Raw genomic sequence first — 26,117 nt, 5'->3', positions numbered from 1 at the left:
GTCACAAGCCAGAAAGAGATCAAGTGCTGCATTGAGTTTAATAGGTATATTTTAGTTCCCATGGTGGAGGGGGCGACAGGAGGGGTGGGACTGTGGGACTGTACAGGATGTTATCTCAAGGAAGGGTGGAGAGGGAGGTGTGTGTGTGTGTGTGTGTGTGTGTGTGTGTGTGTGTGTGTGTGTGTGTGTGTGTGTGTGTGTGTGTGTGTGTGTGTGTGTGTGTGTGTGTGTGTGTGTGTGTGTGTGTGTGTGTGTGTGTGTGTGTGTGTGTTGGGATTAGGGTTAGGGTGAGTGCAGTAACTTTAACGATACATTTTTGGATTAAAAATAAATTACATTACTATTTTTGTTATTAGATTAAGATTTTTTAAATCCGTGTTTGTTATTTATGTTTGTATAAAACGTCCGTTTCATGTTGGTTTAATTTGTCTAAAGTATTTAGTTAAAGGGGCCCTCTTTGCGTTTTTCGGTTTTCCCTCTCCTGTAGTGTGTTATAGGTTTTAGTGCATGTAAATGGTCGGCAAAAGCTGAAAATCCCTGTTTCCTCCATGCTACACGTTAAACAAATAGCTGACTCTCATTCAGCACATTCATTTCCAACTATCCTTTACCATAAGCAAAACCTTTCTTGTGGAACCTGCTGAACAGATCTGTATCCATCCTCTCCATCCACGATCGATTAGTTCTAGACGATGCACGCAAAAAGGAAATGCATCTCTGGCAGGATTTCTTGTCTTCATGGAACGGCATCTCCTTCTTTCACGACGACTTCATCACCAAACCCGAGGACATTCAACCCTTCAAGGACGCAGCTCCCTCCATAGGCTTTGGCGGCTACTATGCAACATTATTCAATTAAGTCAACAACTGGAACTCCTCTCTCATGCTACACGGGAAAACAGCCTTGCTTCAAGCACCATGACAGCGTATCTTACCGGCTGGAATTGCTTTAAGGCATATCACAGCACATACCATTCCCCAGTCTGGACTTCATTTCCATCTGCAATTTCATTACTCATGCTCATTCCATCCGTAAATGCTGGACCTTAACCATTCAGACCTATTTGTCAGGAATCAATTTCTTCATAAAAATAGCCAGCGGCCAACAATGTCCTTCCACGTCCCATAGCCAGCCTCTGCATCCGTGCCCTACGCTCAGGGTTCTTATCACCCATGGTCGACCTTCCCCTCCAATGCATGTTTCTGCCCGGCTTCCTGCGATGCTCCAAATTTGCTCCTACTTCATCCGCCTACAATCCTCATCCCTCATCATCTAACATTTCTTTCATTTCTTTCTCCATCTACATCTTCTGTCTCAACCCCTATCTCAGCCCATTCAAGCCGTTAACAAAATTGCTCAGTGCTACGTATGCAGCGCCTCAACATCCACTCATTCTCACCGAAACAGGAAAAATGGCCACATGCTTCTGGTTTCTGAAGCATTTTCAAAACATTCTGCAGATTTCGGGGATATTCTCAGAACATCAAACCATTCCTTTCCGCATCGGTGCAGCATCCACAGCAAAGGTTTCAGGTGCAAAGGGACAGTTTACCCCATATCAGAAATACATCTTTTCCTCTAATCTGTTGAACTTCTGCTTCTTGTGCATTCTTTGCATAAAATGGACAGCATTTGACTAGTGGTGCGCAAAACCCCAACATAAAACATTTAAAAAAAACTCAGTAGCAATGTTTCGTTCCAGAATGTATAACCTGGTTACTCAAGATAATCCACAATGTGGGAATTTTCTGTACAGCAGTCGAAAATCCCAAATTCTGAATGATCAGCGACAGAAACATGCACACACTGCATCTCCAGCATTAGTTGTGCATCTCTCCTCTGACAGAGAGACACGCACGCACACAATCAAAAGCAGCTTTCAAGTCTTATCTCGGCTGCCGGCTTTACAAAAATGAAAAGAAAATATTTTAAATTGCTACTAGCTTTTTTAAATAACACTGAATCATATGGAGGCAAATGTGTGGCCTCATATCAGATCTGCCATACAGTACAGCGCATACTCTCTTAGGCCATGCAAGGCTAACAACTTTATTTAAATTCAAGCGTAGTTTGATTAAGGGTATTACTGAGGGTAAACACATTTATACCACCCTGACTGAACCTGTCATTCTTTCTTTTGAATCGTGTTTTCAAGTCACACAAACTCTGTTTACTGGCATACTTTATTAAGGTGATGACGGATTGGAATATGACTCGTCTTATTTATTCAACAGATGAATAAAGCTTCAACAAACATTTCACAGCATACATGAAGGAGGTCAGAACCCTGATATCTTGGTGCCAGGACAACAACCTCCATCTCAACGTCAGCAAAACCAAGGAGCTGATTGTGGATTGCAGGAAGCGGCAGAGAGAGGAACACGCCCCCATCGCCGTCAACGGGACTCCTGTGGAGAGAGTCAGCAGCTTCAGGTTCCTCGGTGTCCACATCACTGAGGACCTGACTCATCACACAAACACCAAAACAGCTCCACAGCGGCTCCTCTTCCTCCGTAGGCTGCAGAGGTTCAACATGGACTCCAGGATACTCTGCAACTTCTACAGTTGCACCATAGAGAGCATCCTGACCCTCTACAGGTGCAGCATGGAGAGCATCCTGACCCTCTACAGGTGCAGCATGGAGAGCATCCTGACCCTCTACAGGTGCAGCATGGAGAGCATCCTGACCCTCTACAGGTGCAGCATGGAGAGCATCCTGACCCTCTACAGGTGCAGCATGGAGAGCATCCTGAGCCTCTACAGGTGCACCATAGAGAGCATCCTGACCTTCTACAGGTGCAGCATGGAGAGCATCCTGACCCTCTACAGGTGCACCATAGAGAGCATCCTGAGCCTCTTTGTACAAACTCTGAATGCATCCACGTGTCCCTCATTCTGGTCTTAAAGCAATCAGAAGAAGAGATAAAACAGGAAATGTTTTTCGGACAGACGAGACGTCCTGTCCTCTGAAGCCGCTGATCAGCTTTAACAGCTGGGGAGACTTTGATGGGAGTCTGTGTTCGCCAATATTGTGCTTTCATTATTCAATAATCCAGAAAATGATTGTTGTTTCTTTTGAACTCCGGAAATGATTTATCAGGCTTAATGTTTCAGAGACATTTTTAATTACGTAACTCATATTAAGCCCTACGCTTCAAATGATCAGCCTTTCATGTAAATGGAAATTATGATAAATCCAATTGAAAATGTAAAGTAAAGTAGCTAGCTGACAAACTCTCCCCCTCCTGGAATTTAATTAGGCAAGAAACAATAAAAGATCATCAAAAGAGAACTCTTTTTATGTTAAAGGAAAAAAGCCTGTGGTCTGTTTTATTGCTCAGATGTATTGTCACAGATTTCTGAAAATAAAATAATAGTATAAAACTTACGAGTGATGCTCTTATGAACCTGCATTGATGTTGAGAAGGCTTCTAGGATCCTCTGGTGGTTCCTCACTCCTCAACCCTTAGAGCAGGAATAGGAACTTTGGGACGGTCTAGAAGTCAGCATATCGGAACAACTTCCGGTTCAAAGTGAGGATTGAGGATGTATGGAGAGACTCAGACCTTAGGCTACATCTAACTCTTCTCCTTTCATATGAAGACTGAATTTAGGCCATGATTCTGACCCTGCAGGACAAAGCTTCTTTTATGTGATCAATTAAGTAAGAGTGCAGCCTCAGAGCTTGCATACGAGCATTTTAACAAAACCTAAACTAATGCATAGGACACCACATCCATTGAGAGGGCTTACATAGATCAGTTAAAGCCTATCCACTGCTGGATTTCTCTAAGTATTAATGGAATGCACCTCGCATATATGGAGTCATACTTTAATATTTATTATAAAAGCACAGTCCTTTCCAACAGTGAAGTATATGATATTGAAATGTAACAGTATTTTATTGTTTTATTAAGACTTCATGATCAGATACTGCTCATTCTGTGGCCGTCAAGTCGTAGTTTGCGTATATATTAGAAACAATGGGTAAAATGCTCTTTTGTAAACATTTGAAAATATATATAATTACAGTTTAGGGAGTAATAGAGTGGTGCAGGAACGAGTCCTAAAACCCAGAAGTGAGTTAGCATTTGACCTCTTCCGGTTCCCTCGTCTCAGTGACCCCCCCCCCCCCCCCCCCCCCCCCGGTGATTTCTGAACAGTTTACGTGTCTGAAAAACGATGGCTGTCAACAAGTGGCTGAATAGGACTACAGAAGTTGTACGTCATGCTACACTCCCTTTGTCATCTTTGTAAAACAATATCAGACTGGTACTTGAAACAGCCAGGACTTGTAGTTAAATTCAGTGTGGCTAAAAGGAAACGCTTTGTTAAAATATGCTAGCGCGTGAAAGTCAGTTGAAAGGATCTTAAGTTGGCATGACGTTGAAGTCGTGCGATCCTGCTGTATTCGTCTGTAGTTCGTTTATAGCATAACGTTAGCATTTTGATTCTGGCGATTAGATTTATGATTTGAAAATGATAAAGGTAGGGTAGACGTGGAGATTATCAGGTTCGTTTTCCATAGATCTTATTTTTTACAATATTCCAAAATCCTATGGAGAAATCTATTTGCTTTTTTGTCGAGGGAACCCACGCACAGCTTACTTCAGGGGCAGCCTACAAAAACACATCATCCCTGTGGCGCTCTATAGAAGCAGCACTTAATACGCAAGACGATGTTTTAAATGAGTTGCTCCAGCTAAAATACAAAGAGTGTATTTTCTCACTTTCTTATAACGATATGTAGCTATCTAAATAGTTAGCCATCTGAAAACGGTTCAGCTAAATTAAAATACCAGGTGTCTAAATACCAGCTGAGAAAGATGTCTTTGTGAAGAAAGGCTTTCGATCTTTCCAACGCAGAAAAAATAAGGTCAGACGTACACTTCCATGCATTCTTTATTCCATTATAATCATTAAAACATCCATTGTGCTGCCTTCCCGCAACTACCACATGTAGGACAATCTGCTTCACAACATGATTAAGGCTCATCTGATTTACACATCAACATCTGATACGACTAGCTTCATCTGCCTTTCTTTTGCATATCGTGATTCCAGTGTTAAAAGCAACAAGACTAGACGGCCCAAGGTGAGGGCGAATATGTATAGAGAAGATATATTGTTAGAGGATTATCGTACAAACCAGCTTTCAGAGACAGTGTAAACCTATCAACAGTTAAGACTGGAAAAAACCTCGTAAAAATGTCAGTATCAAAACAATAATCAGAGACTGGAGCGGGGTCTTCATCAGCTTAAAAAAGAGGAGCAACAAGACAACAGTAGAGATGATCGGAGGCTCCAAAACATCAACCCGACATTAGCTAAAAATCAGAAAACACCGACACTCAAATGACAAACCACTTCACAGCAGCACACGGACCAATCATTGACCGCTCTGAAAACATCCCTCAAACACAATCGTTCTGATCAGCTTGAACGGGACGGTGTCTCGCTTTACTCCATCGTGATTGTTGAACATGTTAGATAAATGGTTTAGTGTTTTACTTTGCAGGGGGGGATATAAAAAATGATTCAACAGCGAGGAGAGGTGATTGCATGCTCCCTTCAGATCTCCCCATGGTGCTTCTGTCAGGTCTTTGGAGTTCCAGCTGGGTAAAGAAAACGCGATCCCCGGCTCAGAGGTGGTGAAGGAGAGCCCACACGGCTCAGGCTGAATTTGGTTTTTAGTACCTTGCTCTCACCTCACTGTTCAAACTGTCTGGCTTTCACAGTGATTGACTGAGACCTCTGAAGAATAGCAGCAGTTATAAAGACCACAGAGCTGGCTGAAATGTTTACGAACATAAGGCTTTTTTTAGTAGTAGTAGTAGTAGTCAGAGATGAGTGACAACACCCAAACCTGGAACACCTTCACATGGAGCAGGGTCAGTCCTTCTGGCTGCAGGTGAACCCCGGCTGCAGTTTACAGTACTGAGTCAAGTGTTTCTGTTCAGTCAAGTCTTATTAGTACATGATCTCCCGTTCCCAGAAGTGTAGCCCGATGCCTGCTGCTCTCTGCCCCCCAGGGAAGATTCAGTTAGTGAGGATATCACTGCGTTCTCAAAATGTCCGTGCTAATTAGACCGTGGGCTATGGAGCAATATGTCTGTGTATGTTGAGATGGTGTATTTATATCCTGCAACACAGGCTGATAACATCCATTTACTGAAGGACCTTTGAGGCATTTTACTTTAATTTGTATGTGCTCTGGTAAAATCAGCATTACATTTTGCATTCAGATGATCCACCTATCAAAATGTATTTCAATAAACACTGCAGACTTTCATGAAGCACCATCTGCTCAGTTATTGTACACTTTTAAATGCCCTTTGTGTTTAAGATGCTGTCTGTATGCTGAGTTTACCAGTAGACTGGGTGCAGCAGTAAAGAGTTGATAATTGGTAGATTTTTTTTAATAAGGTTTGGTATTACCGTCTTCCTGTGAGAGAGCAGCACGCATCAGGATTACACTGACAAAAAGCTTCTACTGCAATTAATACAAAAAAACATGGAATGCAGATAACAAAAGAAAACCAACATCTTCATATCCAAACACAAAAACACCACCTGAAAATATGTGCACATCAAAAGTGCAATTGTTTGGTAAACCCTGAATGGTAACTTAAAATTACAGAAAAAAGTAAAAAACTTCATTTGTCTCAAGGTGCAAAAAAATTGATGCTTCCTTCATTTGGTATAAAAGAATACAAAAATCAAGCTTGCAAAGACTTGGTCAAAAAAAAAGGAGAAACAGGGACGGGGGAGGGGTATGGACATGTGACGAGCTGGAGCTCTGGAGCAGGATGGGGAGACGGAGTGAGAGGAGGAAGGGAAGGAGAGTTTAAAAATGATCCAGATTGAGCAGCAAGTGCAAACACTGTGTCCACATGAAGAGCAGCTGCCAGGGTGTGTGGACAGTCCGTGTTCAGCCAGAGCCTCACCTCCCTCCCCAGGACGCTCCTGGCCCTCCCCGACTCCTGGCTGCACCTCAACAATCTAAAACCCTCTTTTTCCAATCGCCTACACATTCCTCCCCCGATTGCCTCCAGGACAGTGAGAGCCAGTCCTGCCCGATGCTGGAAGTTGGGAGATGATAAGGAGTGTGTCGAGATGATCCCTGGCCTCAGTGCTGAGCAGCCCCGTCACCCACACCCCCTCAGGAGGTGGGCAGCTCGAAGGAGATGAACTGCTTGAGTCTCTCCAGGTACTGGGCGTACAGTTCGATGTCGTTGTGGCCGGCCCCCTCCACCCACAGCGGCTCCACGGCGCGGGGGCAGCGTTCGTACATGGCGAGGCCATGGGAGAAGTCGATCACCTCATCTTCGGTGCCGTGGATCACCAGCACCGGGGACGCCACCTTGGACACCTTGTCGATGCTGTGCAGGAGACAGAGACAGCAGGAGGTCAGGGGACGATCAGAACATTCATCTGTGACATACATTTCATTCTCGATTCTCATTGGTGCATTTGGACGTTCCAGAGGAGAACAGACTGTTGCTGAGGAGGATGTGTGTGCAGTCCACTGATTGTTCCATGGATTCATTGGAGAGAAAAAAAGACTTGCTTTATTCAGGAGCAATAGTAAATATACAGGAGAGAAAAAGGCCATACATGGTTGCTTTTTTACAGAAAAGTGTACATTTTTAAAGTTTTATAAAATAACATTATCCGTCAAAACTAATTCCAAATAAAGGGTTTAATGCAACATTACATTATGGGCTCAAAGCTCTACTAACTTAAATAATATGTGGAAAACATACAGAAATATTGTATGTCTTCTTACTTTTCATAAAGCCCTTTTGCTTTAATAAGGAAGAAATTGCAGTACTTTTAACTACACAGCTCTCAAATTAAGAGACCACTTCAGCATGATCAGTTACTCTTGTTTTAATATTTATAGGAAGATTCAAGAAACATGTGGAGTGTTTTCTTAATTTTTTCCAGAGCTGTGTGTGGAGTCCATTGACTGTTCTATTGATTAATTGGAGGAAAAAAATAAGGAGCTTTATTAAGGACCAATAATTAATATACAGGAGAAGTTTAAATATATTAACCCCAAACTGCTCCCATATACAGCTCCAGATACATTTAAGAGACCACTCTAGAGGTTTCTTAAATCTCAATCTCTACAGCCATTCCAGTGTCTGTTGATTTCCAACACAGAGAAATGTTGTCAGTAGTTTATAGAATACAGTAATAATAATAAAATAAAAACATGTAACTCAAAGAGATTCCTATAAATAATAAAACCAGAGAAACTGATCGTGCTGCAGTGGTCGGAGCTGTGTGTTATTAAGATGATACATGTACCTTTGGCCAGTACTGCTTTTTATCCAACAGAGCTTGATTGTACATTTGAGATACGAGCAAAAGTGGGAATAGGATCTTTGACCTGTTCAAAAATGTAGTCAACAAAATTTGATAACAATGTTAAATGATGCGTAAACCGAACAGCATGCTGGGATACTTGTATACCCCATGTTCATACACGAGTGCAATTTCCAATTGATAAGAGTTGGCATGGCAGGAGTTCTTTGAGGCGCTTCCCCCGCAGCACCCTCGCTCCCCAACATCGCATGTATTTGCAGTTATTTTAAACCTGGGGAAACTTGTTTTTGAGTCTTGTTCCAATCAACATGCTTTTAATCCTACATTGTTAATATAAAGAAAAGCTGGTGAGTCGTAACAAGATGAAGGGTGTGTTCATGTGTATGAACACACTCTCGTTGGGTTATTCTATGGTGATCAGCTATGTGTTGGAATTATGCAAAGCTCCGTATTCAGCCGAGCATACCGTTCCCTCACTAATCATCCTCGCCCATAACCGGGTGCAGCAGCTCAGCCTCTGCGGTGCCCTGCTGCTCAGATAGTGGTTAGCTTGAGATGAATGCAGGGAAATCATTGGGAGTTCATATAAATCCAGATGGAAGAAAACTATTACTTCACAGCTGGGTATACAGACTGAATTATGGCTCCCACACATGCTCTTGTATGAATATGAGCTCACAGTGACACAGAGCAATCTCTCACCCAGGAGTAAATTAGCCCGGTTACACTAGCTAACGTTTGCTTTGCAGATACTGACTTCAGAATGTAGAGCATATCTATGATTGAGGGAAGCGAAGTGGGAGAAATAGAGAAAGAGAGCTAGTGTAAGCTAGAGTATGAGGTCAGCAGGCACCGTTATAGCTGTGTACGAACTAACAATGGTACAGAGGAAAAAAGGATACAACTCCTGAAGACCCAAGCCAAGTTCCCGTCGAGTCTTGTTAGCAACCTATTGATTAAAGCAGGGTTTCTGACTGAACAGCTGATGGGCCTCGGGCAGGGGTCTGAACCTTTACTGTCACAAGAGCCGTTTCGCTCCTTTTTCCACAAAATAATGTGTCTGTAACCGCAGAACATATTTGATACCGCAGCTAATCAAACTGCGGCTTGTTTAAAGCTGCAGTTGGCAAGTCTGGCTAATCGAGGGGACTTAAGTAGCATTTTGAATGTTTACTACTCTCACGCCCCTCCCCCACTGCCACCAAGCTCCTTCCCATCGAGCTTGTGCTCGTCAGTGCACGTGCACCAGATTTCTGTGAACGCGCCCGTCTCTTCAGCGTCGATCTAATTTAATGCCGGTCCGTTGTTGAGTCTGGTTTTATCACGGGCATGGTCGCCTTCTTTCTTTGTTTCCTTCTTTTCTACAGGGGTTTTCTTTTCCTTGGTTGTTTTGGACCTCCTAGCTTCAGTTGTTAACCGAGGAATTGGAAGCTTGTTAGTCTTTCTCTCCGCCATCACGCTTCGTACAATCCAACACACCTGCGAGTGCGAACTTGAGGCGTGTGCATGTGATATTGTAACGTGCGTGAGGGGGCAGGGGGAGGGGGGATTGGTTGCGTGTGCACGAACTGTAGCCCTGCGCTGATTGGACCAGAAGAACCGGGCGCGGTGGATTTTTGCAAAACAAACCACAGGTTCTAGGTGGAGGTAGAGACGCGGTTTTTTTCTTCTAAAACCGGCTGATTTATGTCAGAGCATAGTGTCGGTTTCAGTGAATATGATCAAAACAATCCTGCCGACTGCAGCTTTAATTTATGAAATAATGTAAAAAATATCTAAACCAAGCTGATTTGTTTTGCAAACAGGTTGCTATGTTCTTGCATTATAGAAAACAACTTAAAAAGACAATAGGTAAACATATCATGTTCTGGGAAGAGAAATCAAGAAAAGTAAATCATGAAATGGATTTTTATGTAAAGTTATTTTATTAAACGTTATGTGAAGTCTGATACAAAGCTGCAGAACGCTCAGTATTGGTATAATTATTAAGTATAATCTGCACTTTTAATAACATTTTCACTGTTTTCTTTATGAGCATTACCTCATATGGTGTTACATATTTTCAATTCAGTTACACATCTTTAAACTTTAACATTTACGTTTGTAGCTGCAGAACAAAAAGGTTTTGTTTTTTGGTTGGAGATTTAATATAAAGTCTGAACATTTTGTGTTTCTGTCAGTAAATTAAGCTTCTGTGTTTGCATATCTTTTGTCTTCGAGCTGATGTATACTTCCAGCCTAATGGGGATCAAAGAGTAAACATAAGAAATGTGCCACTTTGTATTTAATTAAGTGTGTGTGTTAAAGGTGTTAAATATCACGACCACTGACGACCATGAACTGAACTCCGTGTGACTTTCGATGAGCAATGTTTGCTAGAGGGGGTAGGACTAGAAAAGTTATGCTTCTGTTTGCCCCTTTTGAAGATGAACTGTATTATTTAAACCTTGTAAAAAAGATCTTTGTTAACATGTTAATAAATGAAGACTTTAAACCGATTCAGTGTGCCTTTATTCCATCTGTATTATCCTTATTGACGTACAGCAACCACGCGTTGTTGTTATTGCCAGCTCCAAGGCTAACTAACCCCCTTTAACCAGGAGTTATGTTTTTCATCTATTAAATGCTAGTTTCGCCTAATTGATGCAACACTAAATCATTTGTTTTGCCATCCTAGAAAAGCAAGGCTGAAGGACATTAAATGATCCCGGAGGTTATATCCAGCAGGGCTCTGACTAGCTACACAGCCCAGTTAATATGCAACATCTTTGAATAACAACCATGAACATCTTTGCATCTGATAAACAGAAACCAGAAGTGGGCCAGACCCCAGCATCCCGCTTCATTAGAGCTGCTGTTGTCACTGCGGTGCTCCTGCCGCTCTCTGCAGAGGACATCTCATCTTCCCACTCAGACACTCCATGAGGATTCAGAAACAGAAACAACTACAGGGGAAACGTGGCATGACTAAAACTATTTGTGTGTGCTAATGAAAAAATATATCTGTCATTTGCAAGGGCATGCCCCTTATTCGTCAAACCTCATGTCTGACAACTTTTATCACACGGACTCAGCTTGGACGGGTCGCCTGTTGGGTTTTGAGCAGGCAGAGTTTGGAGGGTAGACTGGTACAGCGCTGCACAGTAGCTGCCCACTATGAGTGTGTGTTGAATCATTGTACCTTTAATCTAAATGTATTTTGTATATGTCTACTCTGTGCTATTTTTGGTTAGTTTTTATGTCTTTTACTGGTAACTGTATTCTATGTGATATACATTTTCTGTGAGATATCTACTGTGAAGCACTTTGAACTGCATTTATTGTATGAAAGGTGCTATACAAATAAAGATTATTATTGTGATTTGTATTATTATTATTATTATTGTTGTTATTATTATAATTACAGCTATTATTATAAGTATTATTATTATGATTATTACGATTATTGTTGTTATTATCATCATCATCATGTCCGATACCTGGATGGGTTAAATGCAGAGATTACATTTTGACTGTATGAAACAATCCTCAGTTGAAACTACATTTAAAAGCCTTCTCATTAAGCAGGCCATGTGGCTGCAACGCCTTCATGCATCAGCATACATGTCAAGACAAAGTGTTTTTTGTGAGGCATATTTAAACACAAGTTGCCTAATGCCTACTCTGCACCTCACTTCAAATCGTATCGTAGGCAAAGGAGGACAATAAAGAACATTATGCAATATACAGAAGAGATATCCCTCTCAAATTCTAGGCATACGGTGTTTGCTAGCTGTCTGGTTGTGCGGGCAGGGTGGTTTATCTGCATGTGTACGAGTCAGGTGGTTAAGAGTGGTGATAGCAGATTAAACATGTATTTATATGTATTCATAGAGCAAAGCCTTTTTCAAGTCTAATACAATTATTAATAATGATTAGGTACAACAAGGTAGATCTGATGTCCTGGTGTTGATTCCACTTTATGATGATTTTGGAGAATATAGCTTGTTCTTTACTTTATAACATTTAAGAGAATAGGCTTATTGCTGTGTAAATGTCACTCACTTCAATTATGTTTTCCCTTATAAACTGTTTATATAGTTTCTTTACCTTATGTCAGAAAATATCCAAAGGTCCCTCAATCTTAGGATCAGCTTTGAATCGCTAAAATTATACAATTTAAGTAGGAATTGAAATGTAAACAATTTCTTTACATAATAGATAATAGATACTCAACATCAGAGATTAGGCTGAATTAGAAGTTAAAGAAACATATCACTTTAACACCATACTTGAATGATTAACTCAAAGTCACAAAATAATGACTAATTTGAAATTATGGATCTGCTGTCTTCAGTATGAACAGCTGCAAAGAGCCTGCTACATTACAGGACATCCATTTAAATCCCCTGAGCAGCTACAACTGTCTTCAACAGTAAATGAACTGTAACAGGTTACATCACTCTCCCCACAACAACACTTCAGTCTGACTGGTTTTATATGAAAATAATAACTCATTCCTGATCTAAATGACGCCGTGTGCAGGAGCTAACGTTAGCCCCTCTGCTCCAAACAGCTGCTAAGCTGAACAGATTCCCCATCTCGTTATTTTTCCATTCACGGCTACCACTCGATATTAATATGCAGATGTAATGTATTTATAGCCAGGAGAGTTGTGCTAACAGAGTTCATGAGTTGTTTTGTTTTTGTGAGAAGCATGTGTCCCACCATCTGACATTCAGCTCCTAGCCAGCATTAAATTAGCATCTAATTCCATTTCAGAGGCTAGTTTAGAGTTAGCATCAGAATTATATCAGACATTTCTAGACCTGTCAAAGAGGAACTGCTTAAAGGTCTCCTATTATGCTAGCTATATTATGCTAAATGTATATTACATAGTCTCTCCAGTACAGCGTTAGCTCTGAGTGCTAGCGATGCTTGCTAATGTAAACACAGACCATATTACTTCCAACACAGAATGGTTTCAGCTCGCCGACTGTATATTGGGTACGATAGGTTGGGATGTTGCCAGGAGTTCAATGTAAAGCCAGCCCACATTTCAGTTATGACGTCATAACCGAAGCAAATCTGGATCAGCTGGTTTGTTCCTCCGTTTTTAGAGATGTGGGTAAGGAGGAAAAGAGAGAGGGTTGTATTTTCTGACACTTTGAGAGTCCCCTTACACACTGGGGACACATATTTATGTATAAAAGACATCAGAAAAGTGCATTTTACATAATAGGGGATCTTTAACCACTCTCAGAACCCTAACCCTAACCCATACACACAAATACAATCTTAAAACACTTAATATTCCTAACCATGCCACATTGCAGACTGCTAATCAATGGAGACACGGCAGACTCATTACACTTTAACGTCGTCTGACTGTTCATCATTTGGTCACACAAGCACTGATCCCTTGGTGACCTTATTATGAGCGCAGTGAGTAGGCATGATACTTGGACAACAATAATGAAATAATGAATCTCCTCGGCTCTGCAGAGTTCAGTATCTTTGGCTCTCCAGACACCTGATAAAGCAGTGTGCTAGAGCTCACAACATAGAGATCCAAAGCACTCACTAATCATAACTTCTCTTATCACTTAGACTACATGAACGGCACTGACATATGGCTAGGATGATTATATGTTACATAAGAGTGGAGTATTTCCACATTCAACTTCAGTTAACATAGTAGACTTTTTGTTGAGCCGTAACATGCTGTTTAAGTCTTAGTTGGTTCTGACAGAATCCCCATTGTTGCATTAATATTGTTAAGCTTTTAGGTTTATGTGAATCACAATCCTAAACAGTCCCCCACAAAAATAAGAATGAGTATAGGGCTACAAGTGGAAAGCAGCACGTAGTATTGCGGATCAGAGTTAGGCCTCGTCCACACTACTGCGTTTTCGTTTAAAAACGTATAACTTTTGGGGACGCTGCTGGTCCCGTTTCAATTTCAAAACCCCGGGGCTGCTGATTAGTGTGGACAGGCAGAAACGCAGACTTTTGGAAACGACGTAGGCACCCATGAGCGCTTTCTGATTGGGTCTTATTGATCACGAATATCCTTCTCTGATTCGTAATGCTCCTACCACGTGACCTTTTCTTACCCGGGAGGATTCAAATCTCAACAAAAATCTAACTGTTTGTTTTCGCCATTGTCGTGTCGTTGTCTGTTACTGACCAACTGCTTTCTCCAACTGAAAGCAACTGCAGATTAGACTTCCTGTTTACACTGGCACGCGCATGCCCAGCATACGTGAATGGTCACGTGATATTCGTTTTCAGGTGTGTAAAGTGGACGGAGATTACTTCTGATACGGAGCTAAAACGCTCGTGTGGACGGATATCGTTTTCGTTTTAAAACTGGATTAAAACGAAAACGCAGTAGTATAGACGAGGCCTTAGTCATCAACCAGTCATTCTTTTAGAATGAAAGCTTGTTTGCTAATGCACGGTGATAAGCACTGATAAGACAAAGTGTTTGACAATAATTGAGTGCCAAATTGCTAGGTACTTGGCAAAAGAGTACAAAAAGACTGCTGTTTGAGTGCTTTGCATGTCAAAATGTCTAGACACTGTGAATCAATAACATACAGTAGCCTTTCTGATGGATGCACAGAGAGAGTTTTAAGTGTAATTATCACCAGGCAGTGGAAAACAATAGAATACAAATTGCTCTTATTGTGGGATCTGGGCTTGAGTATCAGCTGGTACCGTTGAGCTAGAGGACACCAACAGAAACACTGTGGAGACTGTCCTGTCAGGACCACGACCTATGGAATGCAAAGCATTCCATGTTAAATGCATTTGCAGCCTTAAAGGCCCTAGTTTAGTGGCCCATGTGTGAATAGCACAAATTATAAATGTTCTTAGGCAACGCTCCTCAGCCAATGAAATCTGTGTAAGGATTGCGACTCGGCACACACGCACATAGCTCTTAAAACAGAAAAGCAGACAGCAGTTATATTATAGGAGGTGTTGTTGAGAGAGACAAAGCTCAAATGGGTAGAGTTGTACATCTCGACCATGATTGGCTCGGGAGCTTTCTCCACTATGTACATTATTCAAACCAAATATTGTTCCAGGCTTACCACTGAAATGAGAACTATTAATATTATAATAGGCTCCTTATTATTCATGTATCACTCCAGTTCATAATGAAAGCTGAAGATAAATTGTTGAAATATTACTGAATTGCACTTTATTTGCAAGCCTCGTGGACATATAGATGTTAATATTACCTCTGGTACTACAGATTACATACTGCTCTGAATCAAAGGCAGGTTAGACATTAGGGTGACAAAGTATTTTCACCTCTTCTCTGAATTTTCAATGAATACCCTGGTCTAGGCTAAAGTCCATCATTATTATTAGCAGGCTCCTTTTTGTAAAATAATAAAACTGTAAAAGTGTTTAATTTAAAAATAAACAATTCTAATGAAACATTATTAAAAAGTTCCCAAAAAACACACAATTATTATTACTGTAGCAAGTATTATGTTTTTGCTTTTTGTGCATCATCTGCTTCAACATAGGGGTGGAATACATTAAACATAATGATATATAAACTTTGTTACCCAGCTGCTTCAAGATCAGTGATAGTGTTTGAATTAGTGTTCCCAACATGTACTGTAAATATATAATTCCAGTTTCTCTGCTTTATTAATTTTGCAGAGGTGCAGCGCCAGGAAAAACAAGGTTACTTACATTTCAGTTTGAAGCTGAGCTAGAGCAGATAATATCTGGGTATAAGGGATCTGTGACAGTGTTTCTGTGGAGTGAGCACTGTGCCGAAAAAATGTATGAAATAAAAGTAACCTCTTAAAAAAGGTCTCAATTACTTGTCATCCAGTAATTTGACATCGAGTGCTCTGATTATTTTGCATGCACACACATATCAGTCATGATTTAGTTTAAATGAAATCTCAACTCCTGGCATCTGCTCCTAGTGTTGTTCTTCTTTGTTTAAATGACTATAAAAATGACTATAACCAACACACTTTTCTAAAAAGGAAAAAAAAACATGTGCATCTCGAGAAATTTGAATATCAGGGAGAAGTGAATTCATTTCAGTAATTCTATTTAAAAAATGTAAACTCTTATAAAATATTGATTCATTACATACAATGTAAATTATTTCAAGCCTTTATTTGTTTTAATCTTTATGATTAAATGAAAACTCAAAATTTGAATATTACATTAAAAACGTTTTTTAACAGAAATGTGGGATTACGAGAATTTGTCAACTTTTCCTAGATTTTAAAATGTATTGAGATTAAAATTAAAGAAAACTTAGATGCCAAAAATAACATTGTCTACCAGTTTTACCAAGACTGTACTCTGACGTAGTAGCGTAGTGCTACTTTGGTTGCGTTTCCAACCCTGACAGCAGGATAAACAGTACGGTTGTGAGTTGCCAATGTTATCGTTGCTACGGTGTGCAAGCCGTGTGTGAGACTCACCTGGGGAAGGCATCAAAGCAGTAGGTCTTCCGTGTGTCGGGGAAGGCCACCCGCAGCCCTGACATGAGCGGTGAGTGAAGGATGACAGCAGCACATTCATAGCGAGCAGCCAGGTCGATGGTGGGCACCGTACCGATGCTCTGACCGTACAAGATGATGTTCTCCGGAGCAACACCGTACCTGTACAACAGCACACAGACAAGCCAGAGGAATGTGTTAATTCATTTGATATAGAATAAGAAAAACATGGCGTCGTGCTCGTGGACGGATACATTATTTATTTATTTTTAAAACTAAATGGGTCGCGAAATACACCTGGGCGGCTGTTAATGTACCTGGGCGGCTGGGCGGCTGTTAATGTACCTGGGCGGCCCGCCCCCGTAAAGTCTGTGAGTGGGAAACCCTGTGTTGTTAAACTTAAAAAAACATAACTGTGGTCCGGCAGCTCATAGACGTGTCCTAATGGCGGGCGCTATGAGCTTTCATATGCATTGAAAGGGCGAATAAGAGAGCTTGACACACACATCATTCACAAAGATGTATGCGTCAAGCTCTATTATTGGCCCCCTAGCTCCGGCTGTGAATCACGTAGGATCTCGAGGGAGAATGCATCGGAAAGAAGAGAGTCTACCGGTTCCAGCAACATTTCTACGCCGTATTATGGCATAAATATTAATAGAAACACATCGAAAACGTTGCGAAAACGCGCCGGCATCATCGCAAGACCGAATGCACGAGTCCAAGTCTGAGTTCAAGTCATTAGTGCTCAAGTCCAAGTCAAGACACGAGTCTCTAAATTTAGCTCACAGGTCGGACTCGAGTCCGGGACTACAACACTGCTATCAGGTTTAACTTATATTTCCAGTTATTAAAAACATTTACATCCTATAATTGACCTTTTTTTGTCATATGGTTGTCTGCTCATAATTGTATATACACCCTGTCTGAAAAGCTATGTTTCAGGGCCTCTCTCTTTAAGACAACCTCAAAGGAAAATCCACGTCTGCTTTGATTGGTTAGTTTCCGGTGCTTTGTATCTGTGCTCTGAAGACTGTTACAATGCTGTAGTGGCACTTATATGTCAACCTATATGTTGTACAGCTGGGACATGACAACCTTATTGATGCCCTGTCAGTGAATAGTGCAAACGCACAGTTTATAAATAAGAAATCAAAAACGGTGTGCGCTCTCCACAGAGAAAGCGTCTTTATATTTTCACAGTATTTATATTGCACCTAAACCAAGGATGTCCAAACTACTGCCCGGCATATCCTAAAAGTATAATGGAATATGGCCCACACCTGAAACTTGTGCTTGTCTTAAACATATGTAAAGATATATTACTCAGTAGTATTCATGTGTTAATAAAGCCACTTTTCAAACAAATTCGGTCAAATAAAGTTGAGAACATTTTCTAACAAATATTAGTTAACTTCTTTACATAACAAGCTTGAAATATACCCGTCATATTTTCCCTTATTATAAGCAATCGGAGGTTTCTGTTTTAAGGCTGCCAAATAAATTCATGAAACCCTACGGAGAGCTGTGAAGCAGACTGTTTTTTTCTTGAAGCATATTCAACTATCAACCATAATTCACCTACATTTGACTGATTTTACTAACTTATAACTTAACTTGTGAGGCATTATACCTCACCTCTAGAGATGTTCGTATGTTTTTCTGTATGTGGCCCTCAGTGAAAATAGTTTAGACACCCCTGATCTAAACCTTTGTGGAAATCCTAAAGACATGGCATCTTTAAGTCTTTTCAGAGTGTGAGTGTGAGTGTGTGTGTGTGTGTGTGTGTGTGTGTGTGTGTGTGTGTGTGTGTGTGTGTGTGTGTGTGTGTGTGTGTGTGTGTGTGTGTGTGTGTGTGTGTGTGTGTGTGTGTGTGTGTGTGTTGGGATGGGGTCAGGTGCAAATGATTAGGTTTTATATTAGTACAAACATTGTGTTTAATATTTCTTTATAAAGCATACGTTCTGCCCTAAAGGGTCTGAGGTCTACCTACCACTTTCTTTAAATCCTGTGGGGAACCTTGTCGTTTGATACGTTTGTCTAGTTGACCCAACTGATCAATTTCTAATCTGAGGATTGTGCCAGTTTGAATCTATGGGAACCCCAAATATCTGTAGCTGAAAAAGGTGTGTGTCTAAAAGCTCTTTTTTTGGCAGTGGTGCGCTTAGTCGAAAAAGCATCTCGCTGCACATGGGTTATGCGTCTATGAAGACTATATCATGACAACACATTGCCACTCTCACCACTTTTAACGCTGAATTCCCACATTGCTTATCATTTCACAGTTGGGCTACTATTGAATTACATTTTCTCACAATGACCACCAACCAAAGGCCTGCCTGAGCAACAGCCGAGACAACTAGCCATTCTGCAGATTTCCAAAAAGGAGCTACAAAATGTTGTAGCACTCCCATGCTCCACCAGCATTCTTAGAAAACTGTGTACATCTGTGTAGTGCATCAACTCTCAGAAACAAAACATCTAAAGCGAATGACTACATCTAACTACTCTAGAGCGCACTTCTATAGAGAGGGGTTGCCTGTTGGTGTCAGGTATAGAATATGTTGTAAAGTACAGAACCTTTTGATGGATGACCTGGACATGGGCATGGCTTCCCCTACTTTTCCTCTTAAGGACTGCAGGGTGAAAAGCAGCACTGACAGAAAACAGGCCTGTCAGGCAGAGAGAGGGAGATGCTGGGATTGGATGTTACTTGCCAGCACTCCCAATCTGGAGAAGAAGAATTGAGCAAACCTCCCATCTCCTGACAGGGCTGGGAAGGCAGAGCGATGCTGAGCAGAACATGAGTAGCCCTCTGCACACATACATGTACACACACAGAAGAATTAGACCCTAGCTGGACGGACAACCGTGTCAAAGGCTTGAACAACAAACGGCTGGTTGAACGGCTGAATGTGTCCTATGAAGCGATGCCATCAGAAGAGCTCTTCAGATAACAGCTAGGGTGTGACTAATCTGCTGGCCTAGGCAAATCCTGCCTCTGATAAGCAGCAAGTAAACTGAGCAGTCATCCTGATAGACGATTATGACCCCACACATGGAAGGACAAAGTAGCTGGCTGCCAGCTGAGTCCCAAAACATGGACTTTGATGCAGCACACTGAGGGGCAGAGAACATAAAACATTTAATGATTATAGCCACAACCATGTTACTGTATAAGGCGGCTGTGACGCAGGGTTCGAGTCCCACTACTGTCAGCATGTTGTTGTGTCCCTGGGCAAGACACTTTGGATAAAAGTGCCTAACAAATGACATGTAATGTATAAAAGGGCTCATGCATACAGGGAAAGGAAATCATTTTTATTAATCACATTTCCAAGTTTGACCCAAACATCCCCCCTAATTCATGCTTGGCTGTTTACCATGAACTGCACGGCACTGAAAAGGAATAATATGCAGAGAAATCTGTACAAAGTACATTGCAATGACTTGAGATCACTGGTCATGAGTAAGAATGGTTACTAACAGCACACCTAAATAAATGACAAATATTCTGCACTCCATCTTTCGGAGCGATGAATAAGAAGAAAGCGTGCTCCAGTTTCTTGAAGTTGAACAGTGTGAGAGCAGATAGAGCTCGTAGTCTGAATACTACAAGCCATATGCCCTGTGTAGCACACTATATTCAAAGGGGATTCCAGGCAGCTCTCTTTGAGTGAAGTGTTCCAATAATACAAAAATCATGTTAAAATAGTAAATAAACCTTTGATTTCACTCATACATTTCTTTATTACAACACCACATGAGCATTTGTTTTATATCCCCCAAAAATACAAGTACACCCTAGTATTTTCAAAATGTGATTGATCATGATGTTAACCACAGATTATCATAGTGATCAACATTTATTGAATCGACAGCACAATATAAACGGCAGCTGAGGGGAAGTGCAGAGCATAAGTCGTGCAAAAAGGCCTTCACCGATGAGACACAAACTAGTGCCAGGCTGAGGCATAAGGACTGGACTATAGAAGAGAGTAACGGATTAGAGTAACGCCATGTTCTCTGATTAAATGTATATAGCTCTTTCAACACCGGGTCATCGTCAAACAGAGATAGAGAGGTTTATAGCTACAGTGCCTATACCCAGTGAGAGATATAGGGGAAGATACATGATGATCTGGGGATGCTCTAAGGCTGGAATAAAGCAGATTTTCCTCTTAAAACATCAGATGAGCAGAAGCCCTGGCGAGCAGCGTGTCAATGCAATATAACTGGTTAGCTCTGAAAAGGACAGCCCACTTTAGGTGAGCCTGAGCCGGTGTTGAAGCTGGCCTTCAGGCTCATTTGTTATCAGCAAGTGGTAAGAAAAACACAGGGTCTTGTAGCATTTATTCACCAACTAGTACTGTATAGACACTGCACTGTGCTTTCACAGGGTAAAACTCTGAATTACACTGATGAGTCAGAGAGAAACGTAATTTGAGCATTACACAACTGTAAAATTAAAATCCCAGGCTACTCTCAATAGTGACAAATATGTCTTAATCATCTTGCTAAACTACCCTGGACACACTGCAGACACTGCAGCCAGATTCAAAACTTAAGTATGTGATTAAAAGAATAGATCACATGGGTTTTGGGGAACAATCCCATCCACCAAAACAGTGTAATGTGCGCCGTCATTTGAGAAATGATTTCCGTTCTTTGAGAGTTGTCTCTATACATGCTCAAAGGCTCAAAAAGCCAACCATGTTTCAAAAACAGAAACAAACAGCAACATCTTTGAATGTTCTGTCCATTATTGGAAGAAAGCCTCAGGTGTACTTCAACAGGAGAAGGGCTGGATTTGGAAACGTAATATCACTGGTTGGCCAGTATTACAGACGGCGTAATGCAGCCAGCCTCATGCTGCTTCAAGGCAGCCGTTAGGGGCATTGTATAAAAAGGCTTTAGGAAAGAAGTGACATTTCAACTCACTTTGGATTACAGTGAGTGAATAGTTCTAGGTGGTGGCTACATCCAGACTGATGCCTGAGGCATTCAGGTGGACTGCCAGAGGCCACATTGTGAAGGATGAAGACAGCCTCTGTATTCTGAGATGGTAAGCCAAGTTCAAATTGATTTAAAACAACCCTGTTAAAATCATTAATGGTACATCATTACCAACATCAATAATCCAAAAATAAAAAGGGAAGTAAACTAAACACTGACATGCCAAAGATGCTCTGTTGAAAGCTTTATAACAGATAGAATGATTTGGATCCTATTTTAATTGGATTCATGGAAAACAGCATGCAAGCTGGGAGGTAAAAAATCTGGTGAAAGTGGCTGTTGCAGGACGGTAAGAAGCTGTCCAATTATTTCCAACCCGTCTGTCTACCTCAGGGTCTGCCGGCATACCTGTTTCATCCCTAATTGCACGGGAATCTTGGGTTAGGTCACTTGGGAATGATCACACCATCAATGCAGGGTCACACTCCCTGTTCTGCGACACTAGCACCCACAGAGCCATAGACAGAATCAATGCTTTATTTTCATCTCTTCATAAAAGCAGAGGAAGCTTAGTCTGGGCTGCTTTTCAATCAAAACACAAAGCCCACATTCACACCGATGTAAAGAGCCCTGTGTAACACTAATAAATGAAAGTCATACGAATTGTCCCAACAAGCTATCTTTTGTCAACCTGAATGGTGATAGGAAAAGATAACTCCACTTTCTGCGTTGAAGACAATCTCTCTCGTTTTGCCGTTGCAACGTAAATCCCTAACTTTGTTTCACAGTGATGCTCTGAAAGTAACATTTAGAAACTATTTAGTTACCGCCTGGCATTACAATGCAAAAAAAGCATTATTTAAAGCCTGGTGGGGAAATATGTACGTTCAAAAACTACAAATACAATCAAATCAATGGGCAATTATCAAAATGTCAAGCGACCTGAGCTTCGTGCAACAGATCTTTACCTTTTAAGTCGTTCTAGATGCTGTATTTCAGCGGAGCCCTGAAGGCTGAGTAATGGGACTACCACTATGAAATGAAACTGCTGTTTAAGGGCACAGTCTAAATGATTTTCCACAATGTGTAATTATAAAGAAATTGAATAAACATAAACCCCCTCCTTAGCTCGCCGGAGGACAGCCTAATGATTAACAGTGCTTAATGCTTGGGCAGGTTGCTCTCCAGAGAACCTTTTAGTATCGGCTCAGCTCTCTCTCTCTCGGTTTTGGTGGCACTGAAAAAGTACCAGGTACTATCCAAAACTGTTCCTAATGGAAAAGTAACATAGTGCAAGTCAAAAACAACCATACCCTGCAGTGACACAACTTAGGAGAAGTGCTCAAGGCTTTAAGGGACAGAGTAGATTTTGGTGAACAGCTCATATTTTATGGCTTTCCCTCTGATGACCTCCGGATGCTCCGTCTTGACTCTGTGGTTTTACTGTGTGATTTACGGAGTTTCCTGACGGGCAGAAAGATTTGACTTGTTGCTAAAGCAATGCTATACCGCTAACTGCTACTAACAGTATGTGCGGTTAGCCAGTTAGCTTTTAGCTCGGTAAGCTGTGCTGCCAGGACTTGGAGCTCCGGTCACAGGGGGAATGTTGGGGTTTAAACTGCTGGGACAGGAGCTTTGGAAAGAAGGGAGGAGAAGATTTGTAGAAACGGGGCACGAGGGAACGCTGGCAGGGAGCAGTCAATCCAGAATCCTACATTATGTTGCTTTGAATGAATGTGTTGCACTTAAAGAGCCAAATTAAGAGGCTAGTTCTACGAAAGTGTGGGATGCATTTTATAGATACTCTTTATTCATGAAATGATGATCCTTTACCTTAGTTTCTTTTAATTTGCTACTGAATATCCCTCACTATCACCGCACAATCTCAAAATGTAAATAAGACAAGTAAAAATAACTTGAACAAACAATAAACAGTAGTGGTTATAATACATGTGGATGGATGTATACTTTAATGATGCCAAATCAGGAAATGTTTTTTTACAGCAGCAAAGTATTTGGCTAAAGCATTTAAATAACGGTTAAAAAAAGGAAAAATAAAATAAGGTTTGGCTCACTGAAAAGCCTTTACAAGTAGATATCTTTCAAAGATTGTATAAGTGTTTTCTGTATCTTCCATCAACACCACATTTCTAAACCTTTAATTCAAAGTCTCTTTTATAATTGCTGCTGCTCTTTAAATTAATGAGGTGCTTATCTATTAATTGAGTGGCGGTAGTGTTCTACTTTTTTGGGCCCAGAAATTAGAGCATGTTCTTGATTTGTTTTGTTCTTGTCCTGGAACACTTAAAAAATATATTTTATATTATTGTTTTAATCCCTTCCTTTCTTATGTGAAGCATTTTGAGAAGAAACAAATATTATTATTACCAGTATTTTTAAATAGAGATGGTAGTGCATTTTTTAAATGTATGCATCTATCAGTTATTGTTTTATCCTTCAACTGCCAATAAAATTACAGATTGAACAGAATGAACAGATTGAGGAACACAAACACCAGAATGAGGGCTGTTAGCCAGAAGGGCAAGAGAATGAAACATATCCCCCAAAACTTTAGTTTTTAACCATAGCTGAGCCTGTACAATGAAAGCCAAAGCTTGATGTGCTCATCTGTGTGCATGTGCTGGATACTTCCATTCTGCAGCCTCTGCAGGGGGCAACCTTACTAGCTGGTTAACAGCTGCATAATGCACTACTTGACAGTAGATCTCTTACTGACAATGGCAGATAGCAGCGAGCCATAGATGTCCCTCAACTGTGAACAAGGTGCCACTGTGACCACCACTGTGTCAGTTAGTTGCCAAAAGTGCCTAACAGGTGTCTCTCACCTGACTGAGGTCTAGCGAGCTGCCACATAGATTCTGAGAGATATATAGTGGTGGATGATTCCGACTTTTTCCCACAGAGATGTAAAGCTTTCTGGCATTTAATCTGTGAAATATAAGCACTGAAAGGGTGTACACGACACAATTTGACATGAAGCCCAAATTTCACTGGGAACCACTCAAATAAATGACCACGTGACTCCACTACATTGAAAACCAATAAACATCACTGCATATGTAAAAGCGGTTGACTGTTTGGAGGGGATCTTCGCCTAGTTTAGTTGATGTCTTCATCGATATAAGAATGTAATCGGGGTAGCTTACGGCATGAACGCTAAACAACTGAGGGCATTTGCTGGTTGCACCACACACTCATGGTCCGTACTCACTTGTTCCTCAGGACCTGCCAGGCCGCCTCGATGTCCGCATACAGGTTCTTCTCAGAAGGCTTGCCAGTACTGACTCCGTAGCCCGAGTAATCGTAGGAGAACACGTTGCAGTTGATCCTGGAGCCTAGGCCGATGTAGAAGCTGCACATCTGCCCGAGGTCCACTGCGTTGCCATGGGAGAACAGCAGTGTGTAGCGACTGTTCGGGGCGCACCGCACAAACATGCACCCGACCCGGTTACCCCGGCTGCTTCTGGTGGTAAACACTTCCACCGCATCGAGCTCCCGCTGAGAATACTGCCAGTCCGCCCGCTCGGTTAAATGTAAGCTAGTTGCCCCGTTAGCGTCCGTGTGCACAGAGTACGTGGGCTCCGGGGGGAGGAAGGCTAGCTTGGCCGCGATGCGACTCGGACAGGGCGGACAGCAGAACAACCAGCACAGCTCACCAAGAGAAAAACCATTCATCCTGGGGCCTTGTTCGGGCATTTAGGCTCGGGGTTACCCGTTTATTTAACTTCTATTAACACGGGAAGACGGTCCTCTTGTGGTTCAGGTCCTATTTATTTCCCATGAATAGACTATATCGAGCAGTGTAGGATGACCAGTGGCTCGGCAGCTAACGCGCTAACGCTAGCAGGCTGGCAGGTAGCTAACAGCAGAACTAGCCTTCCAGAGGATAAGACTTTACCTTAAACTCAACATTTACATTCACGGTATTGTACAGCACAACACAGCGAAGCGGAGAGTCTCGGCAGAGCAGTCCAGTCCCTAAAACACATTAGCTGCTAAACGTCAAGATATGTTGCTAGTGTGTATGTAAGAATGAGAACGGCCATTTCTCTCTGGGATGGAGAGAAGCCTGCCTTCCGTTACAACCGGATATCCGGATTGGCTTGTTTTGGATGTTATCTTATAATGAATTGCATTTCTGCAAGTTTAGGGGATTGCGGTGAGCGGTGGGAAACAGCTATATGAAATATATCTGGCATCTTTAAACAAGAACCCACACACTTTATTACTTGAGAAAACACCAGACGGAATTGAACAAAACATCCTAGTTATTTCTTGTTTTAAGAACAGCAATCATTAAATAAATTACAAGGAATTGGTTAAAAGATAATAACTAA

The 26,117-nt window shown here is 41.4% G+C and overlaps 1 protein-coding gene across 1 annotated transcript; it reads right to left on the bottom strand.

Moving 5' to 3' along the window:
• Nucleotides 1-4,885: 4,885 nt before the first annotated feature.
• On the bottom strand, nt 4,886-25,854 carry abhd17c (abhydrolase domain containing 17C, depalmitoylase). Its single transcript, XM_063882414.1, has 3 exons — nt 24,992-25,854; nt 16,786-16,965; nt 4,886-7,383 (listed from the first exon to the last, which is right to left on the bottom strand). Exons 1-3 carry the CDS (start codon nt 25,474-25,476, stop codon nt 7,164-7,166), a joined length of 885 nt encoding a protein of 294 aa, XP_063738484.1. The 5' UTR covers nt 25,477-25,854; the 3' UTR covers nt 4,886-7,163.
• Between the last annotated feature and the right edge of the window lie 263 nt (nt 25,855-26,117).

The sequence above is a fragment of the Eleginops maclovinus genome, chromosome 4 (genome assembly GCF_036324505.1).
Source record: "Eleginops maclovinus isolate JMC-PN-2008 ecotype Puerto Natales chromosome 4, JC_Emac_rtc_rv5, whole genome shotgun sequence".
NCBI lineage: Eukaryota > Metazoa > Chordata > Actinopteri > Perciformes > Eleginopidae > Eleginops > Eleginops maclovinus.
This window is presented reverse-complemented; position numbering and strand designations above follow the sequence as displayed.

Coding starts and splice junctions, on each gene's coding strand:
- abhd17c (XM_063882414.1), bottom strand. CDS start 25,476: ATGCCCGAACAAGGCCCCAGGATGAATGGTTTTTCTCTTGGTGAGCTG. Junction 16,966..24,991: donor TGGCAGGTCCTGAGGAACAA/GTGAGTACGGAC, acceptor GCTGTTGTACAG/GTACGGTGTTGCTCCGGAGA. Junction 7,384..16,785: donor TGCTTTGATGCCTTCCCCAG/GTGAGTCTCACA, acceptor TCTCCTGCACAG/CATCGACAAGGTGTCCAAGG.